At 44.1% G+C, this 20,952-nt stretch overlaps 1 protein-coding gene across 1 annotated transcript in view; it reads right to left on the bottom strand.

The window, feature by feature from the left end:
* Positions 1-20,952, bottom strand: part of PLXNC1 (plexin C1) — a 159,641-nt gene that overhangs the window by 4,424 nt on the left and 134,265 nt on the right. Inside the window, exons 23-28 of the mRNA XM_004053688.5 lie at positions 20,806-20,909; positions 8,701-8,755; positions 6,017-6,048; positions 5,814-5,921; positions 4,442-4,605; positions 2,178-2,325 (exon numbers count right to left, since the gene is read on the bottom strand). Of these exons, the coding sequence (XP_004053736.3) occupies positions 2,178-2,325; positions 4,442-4,605; positions 5,814-5,921; positions 6,017-6,048; positions 8,701-8,755; positions 20,806-20,909 (611 nt within the window). The remainder of the gene's footprint in view (positions 1-2,177; positions 2,326-4,441; positions 4,606-5,813; positions 5,922-6,016; positions 6,049-8,700; positions 8,756-20,805; positions 20,910-20,952) is intronic.

Genomic DNA, 20,952 nt, shown 5'->3' with positions numbered 1-20,952 from the left:
CATCCAGTTTCTTCAGGGAAGCACATGGTCATTAGTATTGGTGGCTCTGATGTGTGATTTTGCAGAGGTTCTCTGGCAGTTTGAATGTTTCTACGTAATTATAACAGTGATATTTAAAAATTAAATATGATTTTATTTTTAAAAATCATTATTTTTCACAAAACTTTAAAAAATTCTACTCAGGGAAGATAGGTAAGTTAATGATAGGGCTAATGTCCCAGCCCATGAGGCTGAATCAATGGCTTGATGAATCATTCTGAAGGATGCCTAGAGACTGAGATATTATTGAGATTTTCTCATTTGTCAAATTTAAGTGGAACCCAGAAATCATGCTATCATTCATTCATTCAATAAACATTATTAAGCACTGGAGCAGGCATTGAGAGTACAATGATAAAGACTAGTGGCTGCCCTTGAGAAGCTTACAATCTAGTTGCAAAGACAGATTTATGAAGTGCTTACTATGATACAAATAATTAGCAGCAGGAGTTGACAGAAAGAGTTGGACAAATCAGAAATCATAATTCTGCTACTTTGTGTGGTTTCAGGCAAGACTTGTAACCTCCCAGAACATCAATTTTCTCATCTGTAAAATGAGGGTAATAATAACTACCTTATTTGGTACTTGTGAGGATTAAGTGAAGTGTGTCAAGAACATAATTCATAAACAACTGTTTTTAGTGTGAATAAACATTTAAGTGCCTTTCAGTGTGCTGCATGCTAAGATGAACTTTATTAGTCAAATGAAGAAAGTGCTGTAGGAAATACATTGGGGAAAGTTCACAAAGTAGGCATATGTAGACTGATCTGAGTCTCCTACAGTTTCTGGTCGTCATTAGGAAATCATATTTGTCAAATGAATAAAATGTTTATGATGAATGAATGGGTAGGATTTTACTAGACAGAGGGATTGTGAGACAGGAAAGATGAGCAAAGGGGTGTGAGAACAAGTTCATGGTGTGAACTTGGGAAAAGTAAAAGCTGTAGCACAGTGGGTATGTGGGGTGTGCAAGAAAATAACGAGGCCAGCAAAGAGGGCTGAAGCCCATCAGGAAGCACTATGTGGCACTGTGAAGACTTTAGCTGGTAGGTAATGGGAAATAGTTGCAATTTTTAAGAAGCAGACTGACATCATCAGATTTATGTTTTAGAAAGATTACCTGAGAGACAGTGAAAAGGAAAAGTTTAGAAGGATAGGTGGACAGCAGGGGCAAGGACACCAATTAGGAAGCAGTTATCCCAGTAGGGACGGGATGAAGGGATAAGGCTAAGTGATAAGGCTAAGGAAGGAGGAGGGAGGGACAGACATTTGAGACAGAAGTGAGTGGTAACCAATAATTTGGGGATAGAGGTTGGAAGGAAGAGGAGTCAAAGATAACGTTGAGGATTCTACCTTGAGAGACTAGGCAATGCTAGGGAAGACAAAAGTAAAAACAGGTTTGTTTTGCAGAAATACTGCTGATAAAGAGTTTAGATTATGACTGGGAGTCTGAGGCACCTGTGGAACATCAGTCTCCATTCATTCCAGGTACTCTTAAAGTCCTGCCCAAGAACTCCTCAGTGTTCAAAGATCCATTAGGCACAGATATTGCTCAGTTTAGTATATTTTGGAGCGCTCAGATAAGACCAAAACATCTCTTTTGAAGTTTGCTCTGATTTTTGTCTTTCTTTGTGTTCTTGGGACTATTGATCAGCAAAGAAAACCATAGGAAAACAGTACTCATGCTTTGATTAGAAACTGACAAACTGGTATTGTTAGAAATCTTGGGCAAGATTTTGTGTCCCATAAGCAATGTGTTATATTCAAACAGGCATTTTATGTATATTCAAATAGAATTGATTTAGGCAAATGTCAATAGTTACATATTTTGGGTTAATAGTTTATCAGTGTCCATAGAATATTTTTCTAGGAAACAAAACGCATACTTTGTGATAAAGTTTTTCACAGGCAGAATTCTGCAGTTGGGTGGGGCTAATTATTTTGTTTTTCACTTAAAAAAATTAGATTAAAAATAATGAGACAGATTTTAAATAACAGCAAATTGACAGTGGCCCTTGCTATCTCTTTTTAGCTGGTGTAGTTTAGACCAATTGTTTATTATTTGAATGCTTATCAGAAAGACAAGTATGTCAAACTCATAAGACTACATACAAGAAATACTCAAGCTGGGCCTTACCTTCCCTAGTTGCTGCTCTGTGAGAGAAAATGCATCCATGAATGCCTGGGCAATCACTGACAAACAGCCGTCTATATGTGGTGTCTTCTTAATGTCAAAGACAAACTGAGGGTTCTTCAGGATGTTTACCCAGAAGCGAAGAGGAAGGCTGTTCAAAAAGAGAATAATCTCTTTTCAAATAGGGCCATTCATGAAGCCAATGGTCTGTTTATCACAGTTTGTAAACGGGTGTTTTTGTCCTTGTTATTGAAGTATACAACTCTGCTTAGCCAAACATACCAAGCAACAGACAGAAGCGTCACTTGGAGAGAAGAAGAAAGGGTTAACTGGCAGAGCTACTGTAAAAGAAGGATAGAGGAGGGTAAGTTTGAAAGTGGCCATGGGCAAGAATTTTCTCCAGATAGCTCTTGATTATAATCTCTCTCACCTGGATTATTTCCCATCTCCTGACAGTTTGTTCTCACATAACTATCCAGTCCTCTCAACACAGAATCAGACCATGTCTCTCCTCTGCTCCAACCCTCTGAGGCTCTCCATCTCCCTCTGGATAACACCCTGCATGACCTGGCCCTCCTATCCCACTGCTCCTTACCGCGCTCATTCCAACTCTCCTGTTCTCCTTGCTGTTCTTTATGTGGGCCAAGCAAGCACGTGCCTCACAACTTGTGCTCTTGCCGTCTGTCTGCCTGAAACTTTCTTGCCTCAGGTAGTCTCATGGTTTATGCCCTCTCCTCTTTCAAGACTTGGTTCAAGTGTCACCATCTCTGTGAGGCCTTCTCAGATCACCTAGTCCTGACACATACTAGCCTCCTTTCCTACTTTCTCCACTGCACTCATCATCTGCTAATGTACTACTGTTTGCATATTGCATTTAGTGTCTGTCCCCAACTATTAGAATGGGACCTGGACTTTCATCTGTTTTGTTACTGTATCTCCAGCAACTAACTGCTTGGCCCATAGTAGGTACTCAAATACCCGAACATGAACTTGGGACTGGTTCAAAGTCCTTCCATTATCTCCTTTTCAACTCTGGCCTAGCTCATTACCTCCCCCATATGCTGCTAGGTCTCCCAACAGCTTTACTGTCCTGGCTGCTGCCCCTGCTCAGATGCCATAATCTTCAAGGTGGAATGGTGGCCCTCAGCTCCCAGTCTTGATGAGGGAGTGGCAGGGACTGGAGATAAGAGGCTAGAACAGGCCAGGGGCAGTGGCTCACACCTGTAATCTCACTACTTTGGTAGGCTGAAGCAGGAGGATGGCTTGAGTCCAGGAGTTTGAGACCAGCCTGGGCAGTGTAGTGAGACCTCATCTCACAAAAAGTTTTAAAAGTTAGCTGAGTGCGGTGGCATGCTCGTGTAATTCCAGCTACTTGGGAAGCTGAGGTGGGAGAATTGCTTGAGCCCAGTAGGCAGAGGTTGCAGTGAACCGAGATCCCACCACTGCACTGCAGCCTGGGCAACAAGAGTGAGACCCTGTCTCAAAAAAAAGAGGCTAGAACACAGGAAGAGAAGGGAGCAAGCCAGTGTAGAGAATTGGGATAAGGCCTGGATTAAATGGGAGATTAGACCTAGAGCTCTGGAACTTCAGCTTTTGATACTCATTTAAAGTGACCTGGCTGCCCTCAGTGCCTGGAAAGCCTTGAGCTTGCACTGAGAAGTTCTACTTCATCATAACTCTGAGTCTTATCCAGCCCATGCACACAGCATTTCAAAGAGAGCTCATGAGCTACATTTCTTTACTGAGGAGGCAAAATTTGGATGCCTTGCCTGTCCTTAAGGTAAAATATTAAAATATAAAACAAAACACAAACTTTTGGCTAATTCTCATAGTATCTGAGTACTGCACTTGATAAAAAATTTCTGTACAGAATCAGAGTATAGACAACTTGGAGACTGCAAAGTAACTGATTAGGAACAAAAAACGGTTTATCATAAAATTTTCTCTAATGCAAAAATGATATAAAACCACAAATGTTAATTTCTCATTCTTTACTGGTCAACTTAAATTTCTTTTAACATTCTAGACAAAGTATCATGCACCAAAGATAACAGTTTATCTTCAAGAATAGGATTCTTGGCATAGGAATGGTTTCCTTTATTGTTTAAAAATAGTAACAGAATAAGAAACTACTTTGACATGATAGCTTACCAAGCCCAAAGATTCTGATATAGAGATAAATGAATCCTTCTATAACTATCTATGTCTTTTAGTTAATATTCTGTCCCAGATTCTTGAAAACAGTCACTAATCACCTACATTCCCACCTGTTTGTTTTCCAAATATGTACGACGTCAGGATCTGTGATTTTTTTGTTTTCAGCCTGGGCGTCCAAAAAGTCAAAAAAGTATTTTATAGCAAATGGAGCTCTGCTGTTGGGTAAACTCCAAATGCTTCTAAAAAGTTTTTCAAGCACAGAATGAATTGCCACCTGAAAGACAGACAACATCAGATTTGGGAGATTAAAAACTGTGGTAGTGGTTTTGAAAACATAATAGCAAAAGCAAATCCACATTCAGAGAAAATAATGTTCAAAACAGGGAAAAACAAACTGAAGAGAAAAATGTAAAATTGTCAAATGTGGCCAGTGCTCACAGTATAGGTCAAAAGTCTTGAAAATCCACGCCCAGGTTTAGATTTGGTTCATAAGCTTCTTGCTGATAACATTGTTTAGTCAACTGGGAGGATATCAGAAATCTCTAGCAGTTGAACTGTCAGTTGTAGGGCTGTTTACATAAACCAGGAAGCCACGGATATTTGGCTTTTATTAGTTATGTTCAGCCTGGAAAAGCTCAAGTGATGCTGCTCTGTTCCCAGAATTTTTCCTGTTGCATATATTTCTATCATAAAGTTTTATTGTGTACTTTCCAAAGCATTTGAGTATTTCACAAAAGCCAAATAGGCTGGGCTCTATGGGACGGCTGAGAAAATCAAGAGGCTTGGGCTGTCCTCTGCCCACTAAACAAATCTCCTAAGCTCTAAGCAGATTCTTTGTTATAATCTGAAGAAGCATGCCCATCAAGTTCCTGGGGCCAAGTGTAGATAATAGCATTTATAGTGCTCATCATTCCAGAGGGGGAGGAAAAAAAAGATCACCACAGACTTCTGTTAATTCCACTAAAAGCCAGATAAAGTAAAATTTGCTCTCGGTTTGGTATTCCACCGGCTTTCACATCTGACACTTTTATGTGTGAGCAGAATTCTTAATTTTAAAATGAAAAACAAAAATTAAGATTTACTAGGTTTATAGTCATCGACCCTTCCCATCCCCTTCATTTTATTTGCAATTCAAAAAGGGAGTTTTATTGCTCATCTATAATAACAAGTAAACAAAAAGGAATAATTATGCTGTCAACCTAAAAAATAACAATAATAGTGAAATGGTGGAGAAAGAGACTGGGAACAATATTAAATCCCTGACTGAAGATACTACAGTACAAATCTGTAAAGTGCTGTTATCTTTGTAGTGTATAAAAAGAAGAGGAACTGGGTAGGAAGTGTTTACAATTTAAACTTTCATTTTGCTTTGCTAGAAGGCACAAGGGATTTGTAACATTTTCACACTTCAGTGGAAATTAAGTCAAACATATCATACACCCCCTAGGTAGCCATAAAGTGCTCCCAGAACAGTAAGTGTACCTTGGTCGACAGCAGCTTTGTCAGATACATTTCTTTTACTTTGAACTTGTGCTTCCCTCGATGTCTCTTTCCTTGCACATCTTGGAATGCTTCCGAATCTGGTAAAATCTGAAGGGAAGACAGCAGAAGCGTTACCCAAGGAGACCACTCTTGCTACAGAAGGCATGCAATTCAGTGGTGAGCACAAGAAAGCCTGAACTCACCAAATGGCAGTGGTCATCCGAGTATTCCACATCTGAACGCCAGAGAAAGAGGGAGAGAAAGCAGTCCATTAAAAAAAGTAACCATGGGCTAATCGGCCTTCTCTTAAAAGGCCCCATTTGTGCTGTATACTGAAGTTACTTGAGCTTTTTGACTTGAGCTCTCCGTAGCTCATTTTTCCCCCTGCTGCATCTTAAGATCTTAAGAACAGCGTGAAGATGGGACGGATGAGGGATTGGAGGAGGAAGTAGATTCCCTAGTGATCTCTGATGTCTTGCGTAGGAGAGGCTCAAGCCTCATTCATTTAACAAATGTACCTAGAACACCTCCTATGTGCCAGGGACTACTGGGCATATAGCAATGAATAAGACCTAGTTCCCACCCTGATGGAATTTGCATTCTGGCCAATGAGAGACATCAAACTTCTAGGTACACAATTATTATAACTGTGATAAAGGTTATGAAGGAGAATTATATGCTAAAGAATTAACAAGAGACCAAATCTAGTCCAGGAGTTTTTGAGGAAGGGATGTTTGAGCTGAATCTAATGAAGAGATAGAGTCAGCTAGGCAAATTGCAGGAAGGTCCAAAGGTAGGAAGGAGCTGACCCTTTCTAGGATCTCAAAGGACAATGAGGTGGTGCTCACAGAGCAAGTCAAGAGTAGCGCAGAGTGAGGAAATGTGCTGTAAAGGGTAAGGGAGTGGTAAATGGAGGGAAGAGAGGAAGTAAGCCATTTGGTTTGTTTGTTTTAAAGTTGAGAGAGGCTCAGTGGCTCACATCTGTAATCCCAGCACTTTGGGAAGCCAAGGCAGGAGGACTGCCTGAGCCCAGATTTCAAGACCAGCCTGGACAACGTAGCAAGACCTCATTTCTACAAAAAATTTTAAAAAGTATCTGAGCATGGTAGCACACTCCTGTAATCCCAGCTACTTGGGAGGCTGAGGTGGGAGGATCATTTGAGCCCAGCAGGTTGAGGCTTCAGTGAGCCATGATTGTACCACTGCACTCCAGCCTGGGCGACAGCGAGACACCGTCTTAAAAATAAAGATGAGAGAGACTAGCACATCTTGAAATGCTAATGGAAAATGGGGAGTAGATGGAGAGGAAAAGAAAGTACAGGTGAGAAAAGAGATTACTGGTGGTGTAAGGATACCAAGAAGGTTGGAAAGGATGGTGGACCCAAAGCACAGGTGAGAGACTGGCCTTGAATGGAAGAAGGTCAGCCTACAAAGCATCAAGGAAGAAGGCAGGTGCAGGTAGGTTGGTAGGTTTGGTATTGGCTGTTGAGGGACTTCTGATTAGTTTTCTCTGTAAAGAGTGCAGGGTGAAGTCATCTGCTGAGAGGAGAGCTGTGTGGGTCAAAGCTTTGAGGAGAGAAGGTAGACATTATGGACAACACAGAGTTGAATTGCCCAGAGGAACCCAATGAGAGCAGGCTGTGTGGAGGGCCCTGGTCAAGTTGGGTACCGTGAACTTATAGTGACCCCCTGTGTGCCATTATGTGTCTTTCTTCTGTGGCTCCCTAGCTGTAGGGTCAGGAAAGGATAATCGTTGGGTTCATCCAGCATTGGGATTTTGACAGAGGGGCTGATGATAGGACAGAGGTACAGGAGGTTTAGAGTATTAGCAGGGTGATAAGATGGTGGCTCTCAGTTGCAGTGAATGGAAACTAGCAGCAGTGTTGACTGACTGGAGGGCCCACAAAGAGATCCAAACCTAAGATTCTACTATTCAATTCCCAAATAATAGGCTCTTCAAAAGGCCCAATCTTTGAAACCTAAAAACCACGCTCTTCCACTTTTCAACACAAAGACACCATCCCCCTTAAGCTGGAATGATAGCAACTCTGCAAGATGGCTTCACCACAGCCCCATGTAGTGATGGAAGGTGGGTTTCCCCAAAGGAGTCCTACCCAATTATCCTGTCTGTATAATCAAGAACCCCACATTCCCTGTTTGCACTGGCCAGATGCTCCCTGCTCCTTCTAATAGTGAATCCAGAAGTCTTGGAAGCCCTACCTCTGGCTGTGTGTGTGAAAGGAGCCTGTTTGGGAGGAGCTCAGAACCTTTCCAAGGGCTGAGAGCTGATTGTCTTGACTGGGGTATAATTTCTCTGGAGACAAACCTGGAACAGGAATTTCCTGCCCCAGGGCTATCAGGGAAGCAGAAGATCACTTTAGAGACCAGCCTATTGACTTTCCCATAAAAGTTCCCCCTTTAGTTTGTCTCTCTCCAATTTCTGGGAATTTTGCAAGTGCTATCACAGGAGACTTGGACCTTCTAAGTGGATTATCTTGTTTGTTCAGTGCTTGCTGTGGGGCTCTGTGATGATTGTCTGTACTCTTCCCTCTCAGTTTGCCAGGGGGATCTCCTCTGTTAGCCCCCATCCTTCTAAAGGGTTGAAAAAAAGCTATGAGATTCTGCCCTGAGTTTAGGGCTATAAAGAGGCAGCCACTTCCTCAGTGCTGGGCAGTCCAGGCCAACCACCATCTATAGTTTCCTTTCCTTCTTGCAGGGATCACATTCTTAGGACTGGAAAGAGATCAAAATGACTTTTCTCAACTTTCAGAGAATTACATAGCAACAACTCAATCTCACCTTTGTGACAATACAGCTAAGAGAGGCAAAAAGCAATACTTTATGAAGCTGGGTGAGAACAAAAGGTTAACAATATTATATTGGTTACCTGAAGTAAAATTTGCTATCTTCTTAAAGACTTTTATAGTGGATCCATTTGATATCTGAAACCAAAGATAAAAGATATATGAGTTTTCAAAATTTAATGGATTTCTCAACTTCACCCAGGAATTAGATGGCTGGATGGATCTTACATGCTGTCACTTATTAAATCAAATATTTATCAAGAATTACTATGTTCTGGGCACTGTGCTAGAGGCTGGGACTAGATGACAAGACAGTGTCTCTGTCCTCAAGGGGCTCATGGTCCTGTGGAGGAGGCTGATGAGGCCATGGGAGGCAGTGGGGTAGTACGCAGAAGGTGGAGGCCAGGACCCTGTGGGACAGATGGGAGGTGGGCCAGCCCTGGAAGAGGGGAAGACTGAGCTGTGTTAGGACATTCCCCCCAATTCGCAGAGGTCAGGCAATACCTAGGCCAGTTTCATTTTTTGAGGTTAAAAAACTGTTACTTGCTATGGACTGAATGTTTGTGTCTCCTCCAGATTCCTATGTTTAAATCCTAATCCCAGTGTGATGGTATTAGGAGGTAGGGCCTTTGGGAGGTGACTAAGTCATGAGGTTGGAGCCCTCATGATGGGAATAGTGCCCTTATAAGAAGAGACACCAGGGCCGGGCGTGGTGCCTCACTCCTGCGATCCCAGCACTTTGGGAGGAAGAAGAGGAGGATCACTTGAGTCCAGGAGTTTTGAGACCAGCCTGGGCAACATAGGGAGATCCCTCTGTATAAAAAAAAATTTTTAAATTATCTGGGCGCATTGGTGCACACCTGTAGTCCCAGCCACCTGGGAGGCTGAGGTGAGAGGATCACTTGAGCCCAGACATCCAAGGCTGCAGTGAGCCCTGACTGTGCCACTCTACTCCAGCCTGGGCGACAGAGTGAGACCTTGTCTCTAAACAGAGGAGGAAAAGGAAGAGACAGCAGAGCTTGCTGGTCCCCTCTGCTTTCCACTACACAAGGATACAAGAAGACGGCTCTCAGCAAACCAGGAGGAGGGTCCTCACCGAGCTACTAGTACTTTGCCCAGACAGTGAACTTCCAGTCTCTGGAACTATAAGGAATAAATGTTTAAGCCACCCAGTCAATGGTATTCTGTTATAGCAGCCCTAACTGACTATGACACTACTCTATTAAGAAATGCTGAAACGGGTTTTCAGAAATTGTGGTATATAAAGTTGGTATCTACCGTATGACAGAGCCATTTCACATGTAGGTCCTTAGTCCACAAAAATAAGTATAAATCCTGATAGGGAGCGATTTGTAATTGTCCCATACTGGAAACAACTCAAACATCCATCATCAGAATGAATAATTTGGGGCATATTTATACAACAGTTTATAAAACAATGAAAATGAGCAAACTACTGTTACACGCCACATGGGTAAATCTTACAGTCATAATGTTGAGCAGAAGAAGCTCGACAGAAAAGAAAGTATACTGACTGATTCCATTTACACAGAGCTCGAAAAAAAAAAAAGCCCAAACAGTCAAAACTATCATGTTAGATATTTGGAGAAGAGAGCAGCGGTAGTGATTAGGAAAGGCCAGGAGAGGGCTTCTATTTTTTGACATGGGTGGTAGTTTCAGGATATGCTCACTTGATGATAATTCATCCAGCAGTACGCTTATAATGTATTTGTTTTTCTGTAGGTATATACAGGTTGAGCATCCCTAATCCGAAAATTCAAAATGCTCCAAAATCTGAAACTTTGTGGGTGCTAACATGGTGCCACAAGTGGAAAATTCCACACCTGAACTCATGATAGCATGTGACAGTCAAAACCCAATAAAAACTTTGATTTGTGCACAAATTATATAAAATTACCTTCAGGCTCTGTGTATAAGGTGTATATGAAATATAAATAAATTCTGTGTTTAAACATGGGTCCTGTCACTAAAATATTTCATTATGTGTATGCAAATATTCTAGAATCCAAGCAAATTCCAAAATCTGAAATACTTGCGGTTCCAAGCATTTTGGATAAGGGATATTCAACCTGTGACATTTTTTCAAAAGCTTGTAAAATCACAAAATTTGCATATACTTTTTAATAAAAGCTTTGAAATGTAAGCATAATGTGGGACATGCTTAACTTTTGCTAATATTAAGTGTGCAGCTCAATGACTATTCACATTAAATATATACTGGCATAACCACCACCTTTATCAAGATATAAAATATTGCAAGGTCCTGAAAAGTGCTCCCATTGTCCCTTCCGCGACAATGACCACCCCATCTTCATCCATGGGTAATTACTTTTCTGTCTTCCATCACCATTTATGAATTTTGCCTGTTCTTGGGTATCATATAAATAGAATCATACAGTATGTACTGTGTCTAGATTTTGAGGGTCAGTATAAGGTCTGTGACATGTATTCCTGTTGCAACTACAAGTAGTTCATTATTACTATGTGTTAGTTCATGTAGTATGAATATACTACCAAAAATGGCCATACAATAAAAGGAAAGAATTACCGATACATGCTACAGCATGGATGAACTGCAAAAACACACGAAGAAGCCAGTCACAAAAGACCACATATTGTATGGTCCTATTGATATGAAGTGTCTATAAAGATGGGAGCAGTAGACACGAGGGACTCCAAAAGCGGGGATGGGTCTGGGGCAAGGGCTGAAAAAGTTCCTATTGGGTACTACGTTCACTGGGTGATGGGATCAATGTAGCAAACCTGCACATGTACCCACGAATCTAAAACAAAAGAATATATGAAATGTCCAAAATGGGCAAATTTATATAGACAGATCGTAGATTACTAGTTGGCTAAAGCAGGGGTGGGGGAAATAAGGAGTGACTGTTAATGAATTCAAGGTTTCTTCGGGAGGGATGAAAATGTTCTAAAATTAGATTGTGGCAATGGTTGCTCAATTCTATAAGTATACCTAAAACCACTGTATTGTATACTTTAAACGAATTAGCTTTATGGTAATACGAATTATATTTTGGCTGGACACAGTGGTTCATGACTGTAATCCCAGCTCTTTGGGAAGCCAAGGCAGTAGGATTGCTTGATCCTAGGAGTTCAAGACAAGCCTGGGGAACTCAGATCCCCATCTCTCCTCAAAAACAAACAAACAAACAAACAAAAAAGCGCTGAGCATTGTGGCACATGCCTGTAGTCCCAGCTGAGGCAGGAGGATGGCTTGAGCCTGGGAGGTCAAGGCTGCAGTGAGCCATGATTGTGCCACTGCACTCCAGCCTGGGCAACAGAGCAAGACCCTGTCTCAAAAATTATGCTTCAATAGAACTGATAAGAATTGCCACAGATTTTAAATGTATACATTTGACAAAGAAAGGCCTCTGTATATATTGCCTCTTTTGGAGTTAAAATCAAGCGTTCTCACCTGAGACCTTTTGGTACCATGGAAACCAGGGTCAAGTGGCCCTACAGTACCCCTCCCGCACACCCTGATGGGCACTCGCAAATCCCCAGGCAAGGAAGTGCCCTTCGGGCAAAGTGGGACAAAGATGCCAAGATGCTGGGGGCAGGCCTGGCTCTGTGGGAGGAGGGACTCATTCACAAAATTACAAGACAAAGGGGTGGCAAGAAGGAGGCAAGTCAGAGATCCACAAATCTCCTTCATTCTGGAACTGTTTCTGGAGGACTGACCCTGTCACTTCTGAACCTTATCAGCTAAGTGACTTTTCCCTCCATTCTGAAGCTCCAAAGCTATTCTCAATTCTAATATTAATTTGGACCTTGCCTTCCCAGTTTGGAAAGAGTAGAAACCTAGAATTTCTCTTCTGGCCTGCTGCACATTGGTTATCAGAATGTACTAGCCCACCTAGCAAGCACCAAAGGATTAAAACCTAATCTCCTTCAGGTTACACCCACAGGGAGGAACACAGAGCAAGAGCCAGCCCTCGAGGTCCTCAAACACAGCTGTACAGCCAGCCGCTAAGTTTAGGCCACAGGCCTCCAACTGCTGGTGTGCATGATATCTTGGTGGTGGGGTGGGGGCAGCACTGGGCAGGGGCCGGCTGGGGCCATCAGGCCTCTGCAAAGTGATTCCAGCAGGGATTCTTAACTCTTACTGAGCTCTTCGACTCTCCTCCTATTACCGAGCATCCTCTCCTTTTCCCCTTGAGCTATTCATTGTTTGCTGGCTGATTTTTCAATTCTCCTCCATATTTGATGCAATTAAAGTAAATGCTCTGTGCAGGCACCCCCTTAGCAATACTCAGACACCGAGTTTATGAGAAGCTTTGAACATAGTTACAAAATTCCTCCCCACGAAGAGCTGGATATGCTCTGTTTCTAAGCCAATAAATATCTTTTTATAAAAGGAAGCTGATGATTCATTCTGGGTAATTGTCAAAGAATGAATCCCAAATGTCTCCCATTGAGTGTTGAGCCAATACTTCACTACTGTCAGACGCTTTGTTTTGCCAAAAGCGAGCACCCTTACTCTATAATCACAAATACCGCGGATGGGCCTTCTGATAAGGAGCGCTGCCAAAAGTTCAAATGTCTCCTCAAGAGCTGACAACAGCCCGCTGCTAGTGCTGTGCTCAGGCATTAAGATAGCATAGACACAGCTTGTACCAAGGAAATTTTACTCTGAAATTATCTCCCAAGAGCAAGTGTAGAAACATTTTATTAGTGGATGAGTTGTGCGTGTGTGTGAGCGTGTATGTGTGAGTGCATTTCTAACTTTCACAGCTGCTCTAGAGCTGGAACATTTCCCCCATGTGACACTTTAACAAGATTATAAAGACAGAAAAATAGTTTATTTACAGATGTTTCTGGGGGAAAGGTTTCCGTTTTCTTTTTAGCACAAGTCAGCTGCTGCTGAGGTAAGGACAGAAATGCCTTTTTGAAAAGTGCCCTGGAATGCAGAGTGTTAAAAAGATGATGCCGTTTGTTCCATCTGAGGAGCTCCAAATGCTCTTCTAAGAGTGACTCATTAATCGTCCCCTAGTCCTGTGAGGCAGGGAGCGTCCTCTGGGCCCCTACTTTAGGGATGAAAACCAAATTAAATCAAAGAAAGATTAATGTCACTAGATGGATCTGCAGCAGGATTGTTTCTCCAGCCCAGAGCAGAACTGGTACGCACGGCAATTTCAAATTAAATTCCTTCCAGTCTCACAGGGTTCTAGGATTCGATGTGACAACAAGCGATTCCCCTCCAATCATCAATGGAGGGGAATTGGGGCCACCCCACGTTAGAAGTGGCAGAGATGACTGTAGACTTTCCCATCATTAGAATGAGAAGTTGTAATCACTCAGGGAGAAAAAGACCCATATCAACAACTTTAAGTCATTTCTAAAATAGGAGCTACACATCCTCCAAACCACTTGCAAGTGAAGGTAAGATTTCTTTATAAGATACCATGTTTATGGCATAGCTTAGAGAGAATTCCATGAAAAGAGATTTTCTAGAAATGTAAGGTTGAACTTACGTTTAACCTTATGAAACTACCACTTTTGTAGGTAAAAATGGTCACCTATTGACAATTTCATATGGCTCCACCTAAGAGAAATGCTGGCATTGTAGCTATAAATTTTATGAAAAATTATGAATATGTTCTGAATATTGTGATAATTTAAAGAAAAAAATCTGAAAACATGAGAATCAAATCACTATACAGAAACTCTGATTGAAATCTCTCATTCCTGAAATCACCTTTTCTGCTGAAACAATATTATGTGAAAACAGAATTCTATTCCACATGCTGTCCCAGCAGCCACGTGCCAATATTGCTCTCCCTCCGTCAGTATCGTCTTCTCCCTCAGCTCTTCTCACTGATGCCCCAAGGCTGGAAACTGATGAAAACAAAATCTTGTTTCTCAGGGCTTGAGGGATAACCTTGCTGAGTCCTTCAGCACAGGGGTTCACCAGTGCATTGGAAGGGGCCGTCAGAACGTCCTCCACAGGCTGGTCAAATCACACAGAAGGTTCTGGACATCCAGGGGAGGGCTTACAGGATGCTGGAAACCAGAGAAAATGCCACAGGGCTCCTGCTTCTCTCTTGTTTACTTGAAATTAACCTCCAGGCCACTAGCCAGCTCCTTCTGCGGCCTATTAGTGATAGCCCTGAGACTGTCTTCCTCCTGAGGGAGTTGGGCCACCAAGAATGTGTGGGAAACTGCGAAGACCTGAACACTTAAGACTCAAGAGTGATCCAGTTGGATTGGAGTTGTCAGAGCCCAGATGCCTGAGAGAGGCCCCCTTTGGATGAAGGTAACTGTCATCTTCACGGACTGCTGGCCAAAAAGAGGGTTAAAGTAGAAGTAGGGAAGCATTCTGATAAACTCACAGACACGAGATTCGCCCTGGGATTTTAAGAGAAGTTACCCTTTATGAATTTGACATCAGAGAATGTAACTACCAGGATTTCTCCTCAATCAGGCCCAGCTCTCTAGCCAGGCTGCCTCGGAGGTTAGGAGCATGGGCTGAAAGCCTGGATCTGGGGGAAGGTATCCCTCAGGCCCCGCGCAGAGCCACAGTCTCTAGAGTGCTTATTTCGTCTGCTTTCAAGCCTTGAGGCATCAGTGAAGGAACTCTGTGACTCTGGCCAAGTTTCTTAGCCTCCCTGGGCCTCAGAATGGGGCTGATAGTATTCACCTCATGGAGTGGTAAAGAAGACGGAAAGAGCTGCTGTTGGTCAAAGCCCTAGAACAGTACCCAGTACACAAGAAGCATTATACGTGTTTGTTAAATGAATATCTGAAGACATTCACACTGCAACAGACCTTTAGCGATTGTCCAGTCCCTTTTAGTGTCACAGATGATGGACTTGACCAGAAGCATTGCTGACCTTACTTAACAGACCCTTTGGGACATTCCTATGAGCTTTAAATATCTTTTGAATTACAGATTTGTTAGCAGTGACCACTTTTGCATTAGTACACATCTGTTAATGAAAGCGGTTAAACAACATTTCTGCCTCTCAAAACCTTGCAGCTCAGAACTCGAAGTGTAATCTTTAGAGAAAATTTCCTGCCCAACACCTGTCCTGCACACTCGCCGCTACTCCATAGCAGGGTGCGGGTGCAATAACTCGGCCCAGCCAAAGGTCACAGCAGGGTGCGAGTGAGAGGAAGAAGGCTGGACCCCAGAGAAACCACCCTGCCACAGTCCTAGGGGACGAGCATGCCCCACTCCCTGAACATGCAGGTGCACATGCCCCAGACCCTGTTGGCACCAGAGCAAAGCACAGTCCCCTTCATAGTCAACGCACACAGAATGACATCCAGTTAAGGAAGCGCGCCGGGAGGGTTTAATTATAGGGGAGAAAGACTCCTCTGGCTTCATGTGTAAAGACACGCTTAACCCTTTGTCTGCACAGGACAGAATGACACTGGAACAGAAATGCACCCTCCTCTGTGTTCATCAGATGGAAAATGGGAGTAAGGAAAGCACCTGCCTCCCACGGTTTTTGTGGACATTAATTGAACTAATGCACGTGAGCAGTGCCAGGCACTGGCTGCCATGGTTATCGTCATGGAAAGCAATTCCCCGGTGCTGGGGGTTGCCAAGGGTGTCAGCCAGTAGGTGACAGGGCCCTGCCAGCAATGTGGGGCTCTGGGGGCTGCATCTAGTCCATGAGATGCTATATTTTTGTCATGCCCTCAAATCCCCTCTAGAAACCTGTTCTTCAAATGTGCTGAGAGTAAATCATTCAGAGGAGACCAGCTACACTCTGTTTGCCCTGAGGACAGACAAGGAAAGAAGAAACAGGCTGGCTCTCCAACAGCAGGGACTTTGTTTAGATAGTAGGAGGAACTGGCCGTCACTACAGATTAACTTTAAAACCTAACTAATATGGACTAATTGGAGGGAGGTGAGTCTGATTCACTTAAAACTCTGAATTAGACCCTATTTTTAAATGAATTTTTTTTTTTTTTTTGCTTTTAAGCACATACAGTGACTCAAACTAGGGTGCTTTAGTAAATGAATAAGAGTGATAATTAGCATCTTGTCTCTTTGGAGGGAAATGCTAGCGCTCAAGAGAAAATTTTTTCTTTAACAAAAGGGTAAAAGCAAACTTCAGCCCAGCCCTGTCAAATTACTCCCAAATTTTGAGTCTGCGGAGGCGCTGCTTAATCAAGTATAGATGTAGGTGGCTGAGGGTGGTGGGGGATGATTTTCTCCAAGCAGCCTTTAAAAAACAGGGCTTTTGAGATGGTCCAGGCATAGAGAACATGGAGCCCAATGACCTCCCGTTTCCTTCAGGCTCTCTGGTTTATTTGCCTTATGGCTTAGCTTTTTAAACATAAGGAGAATCCTTTAAGCCTTCATGTCCTAGGCTTGTCATTTATTACCACCATGCAGCAACACTGGGGTATGAGGCCAATAAATCATTTGGACAGGAAGTGACTACAGGCCGGATTAATTTCATTATCATCCTTAAGCAGATAGGTGTCTAGCACGGCCAATGTCTGCAGTGAAGACTGATGTTCTATCTCTCCTGACAGGCCTTCCCCTTGCCTTGCAGACAGCTGTGGTGGTTCTTCATTCTCCCCGCTGGAGAGACTTGCCCTGCCTCCTCCTATTAATGGCAGTGGGTAGCCCCATCCCCTGCCTCTGCGGCCCACCCCATGCCCCACAGTGGCCAAGGGATGCTGAGAAGCCTGGCAGGGGAGGCACAGCTGAGCAAGACAAGAACTCCAGTCAACAGCACCAGAGGAGGGCCTTGGAGTCTGTGTCCCCTCCTAACTCATCAAGACAAGCCTGCCACCCAGACACAGGGAGAGGTGCTGGCTTGCAGGTCTAGAACCCTGAACTGATGTCATGATAAGCACTTCCACCCAGCAGGGCAGCATCTCTGACTCCGACCTCCTCCTGGCCATTACCTTCCCTCTGGGGCCGTGTTTTTCCAAATACAGCCAAAGATGCCCCTTATTCCTGAGCCCAAGAATGCACACTTTTAGAAAACTCCCTGGGGATTTTTACAAACTCCAAAAGCTAAGAACGACTGCTCTTGGCAAGATGATTCCAGGGTTGGCAAGTCTGAGCTATAGGAGAGTGAGCATGGGGCAACTTGCTAGCCTGTGGCTTTCTCTGCTAGACTCCCTACAGCAATGCCACAGGGGCAGCACCTCCTTAGTCATCACCCAACGCAACCACTTCCAAACTGGGTGACCCACTCAGCCAAAAAGCCCAAGGATGGGTGTTCTCTGTCCCTGGCCATTGTCTAAGAAGCTCTGCTCGGCAACAGTCTCACTTCTTCCTGGGCAAGGGGAGAATCTGGCAGAGTCCTAGGTCCTTCCTGGTGCAGACCTGTCACCCTGGGACTGTACAGCCGTGAAAAACGGGGGGTGCCTACCCTCCCGGTGTGCTGGGAAGCTGCTCCTCCTCCTGTCTTCTCCATCTCTAGGAAAGCACCTGCCTCCAGGCATCTGCACAGTCATCCCCAACTGATATCTTTGACCCCACCCTCATCCTACTATCCCTCCCATCCACGTGACTTGTGGTGTCCTCCTCCTGAGCATCTGATTCCATTTGTGTGTCTCTGTGTCTGTCCAGAGCCACTGCATTATTGCTGGACAGCACCAATCCTCACCAGAAATCCACAGCTTCTAATGGGGCTATTTCCAGGTTTGCACCCCTTCTATCTACATCTCACACACAGCCCCAATCATTTTCTGAAATACTAACCTCCCTGCTTCAGCACCTCCCATGGCTTCCCACTGTTCTTGGGATAAGACACAGAACTCCTGAAGAGGCTGCCCCCATCTGTGTGATCTGCATCTTCCCTGCTTGCCTCCCTGCCCCTACATCTTGTAAGAGGCCACAGCATGGACTGGTTCAGCCACAGACCCTACAGCCAACTATCCAGGTCCGAATCTGGCCCTGCCACTGACTAGCTGTTACCAGACCTCCCAGAGCCTCATCGTACCCATCTATAAAGTGGGGTTAATAACAGTACCTATCTCGTAGGACTGCTATAGGATAGAATGGGGCAAAATACTGAAACCGCCATTGCAAAACTATAACAGTGAAAGACATCTGAAAGGTGAACAGTGAAAAACATCTGAAACACACCTTTCAGATGCCTTTCACTGTTATAAGACGGCGAAGCAGATGTGTTAGAAGACAGTGAAGAGATCTGACCTAACCAACTCCATCTTGCTTCTAACCTCCAAGCTGCTCTTGCTCATTCCTGGATGTAGACTGAACTAACTTTGGGAGGAACTTACAGTTTAAAACAAAGACAACAGCAGCCCTTTCCCAAAACCACCTTCTTGCCTGGGGACTAGATTGCCTTCATAGGACTAACAAATTAGCCACAAGATTGGGATTGTGGTTTAGGAATCATGCAGCTGGAGGCTACAAGATTCTGACTCTCCCCAAATTGCTCCTGGGGATAAAATCACTATTGTAAAACCTAAGACCAGTGCTTGAGATATTTTGCAGACCCTGCTTTTTTTTTATTTCCCCCCCCCCTGACATGGAGTCTTGCTCTGTCGCACAGGCTGGAGTGCCATGGCACCATCTCAGCTCACTGCAACCTCCGCCTCCCGGGTTCAAGCAATTCTCCTGCCTCAGCCTCCCAAGTAGCTGGGATTACAGACGTGCACCACCATGCCCGGCTAATTTTTTGTATTTTTAGAGACAGCATTTTACCATGTTGGCCAGGCTGGTGTTGAACTCCTGACCTCAGGTGATCCACCCACCTCAGCCTCCCAAAGTGCTGGGATTACAGGCGTCAGCCACCACGCCTGGCCCAGACCCTGCTCTTGATGGATCAGCTGGTACCACCCAGATCAATAAACTGGCTCATCTGATCTTGTGGCCCCCACCCCAGGAACTGACTCAGCGCAAGAAGACAGCTTTGACTCCCTATGATTTCATCTCTGACCTGACCAATCAGCATTCCTGGCTCACTGGCTTCCCCCAACCCACCAAGTTGTCCTTAAAAACTCTGATCCCTGAACGCTCAGGGAGACTGATTTGAGTAATAATAAAACTCCCGTCTCCCGTACAGCCAAATTACTTTATCTCAATTCCTGTCTTGATAAATCAGCTCTGTCTAGGCAATGGGGAAGGTGAACCTGTTGGGCAGTTACATTACAGGGACATGCTGGAAATAGTACCTAGTGTGGTGTAAGTACTTCATAAGCACTGACTATAATCAGCTGTCACTGCCCTCCTTCCCCCTCTCCATTGCCCCTCTCAAGTTTTGACTAGTCTAACACGCATGCTCTCCCTTCCCTGCTGGATGTGCCTGCACCCTAGCCCAGTCTGGCTAAATTCTCATTGTTTAGCTCTCAGCTCAGTCATAACCTCCTCCAGGAAGCCTCTTGGATTCTCCAAGCCACACAGCACTATTACACGCAAGGTGTTGACTCTACTTGTCTCTCCGTCCTTTTTTGCACCCCTTCCCCAGGGCTGCAGGCTCTGTGAGGGCAGGGACCTGGTCTTTGCTCCTCTCCCATGCAGCCTCAGCTCTTATCAGAGTGGATATTCAACAAAGATTCAGATAATACTGCTAAACAAGTGAACCCCAGTATCCCAGTGTGTTCAGGAACCTTCCCTGCCTCCTCTGTCTTGTTATGTGCAGGTTTCTCTGGCACTCAGATCTCTGAGAAGTCACGTGCACCCCTCACCGCCCTCGGCACTTACCCAGTATGTGGGTTAAGAGGCCAAAGGAAGTATCGCTCAATATTGCAAACAAACAGGAAATTTAGAACTTCTTCAGGAAGCAAGGACCTACACAAAAGGTTACAAGGTCTACTGTGAATGTTGTGGAGGGAGGCGAGGCTTGGGACTTCCAGGGCTTTGTTTAGCATCAGCACGCTTGTCACCCAGTGAAGGCTAAAGGATAACTCTTCTCTGGCTTTCCTAGACTTTTTTCCTAGGTTCTTTTCTGCTGAACCTCAGGGTGGAGAGTGTTCAGGAGATAGAAAATCATAGCCTTCTGAGAAGGGAATACGTGACAAGTACACTGTTAGAGCCCTTCATGGGCTTGTCTGCACAAGCAACGAAAGAAAACTGCAGCCCCAGACACGATCGATCTGCAAATTATTCCAGGAAATGGGTGGGAGTCCTGGATGTTTTAAAAGAATGTCCATGGGACTAGGATTGGGGATGAGGAAGGAGACACGGGGTCAAGTCTTGCTCTTACCTCATAGTGGCCAATGGTGTTTAGCTTGGTGATTCCATCTTCAAGAATCACAGAAGAACTGTCGATGTCCAGAAGTTCTTTCTGTCGTGTGCCCACTTGAAGCTCTGAAAAAGAGCATTTTGTTCCTTTTTAGAGAGTTTTAAAATG

Source organism: Gorilla gorilla, chromosome 10 (genome assembly GCF_029281585.2).
Source record: "Gorilla gorilla gorilla isolate KB3781 chromosome 10, NHGRI_mGorGor1-v2.1_pri, whole genome shotgun sequence".
Classification (NCBI taxonomy): Eukaryota; Metazoa; Chordata; class Mammalia; order Primates; family Hominidae; genus Gorilla; species Gorilla gorilla.
The sequence above is the reverse complement of the archived record's forward strand: the minus strand, read 5'-3'. Positions and strand labels throughout refer to the sequence as shown.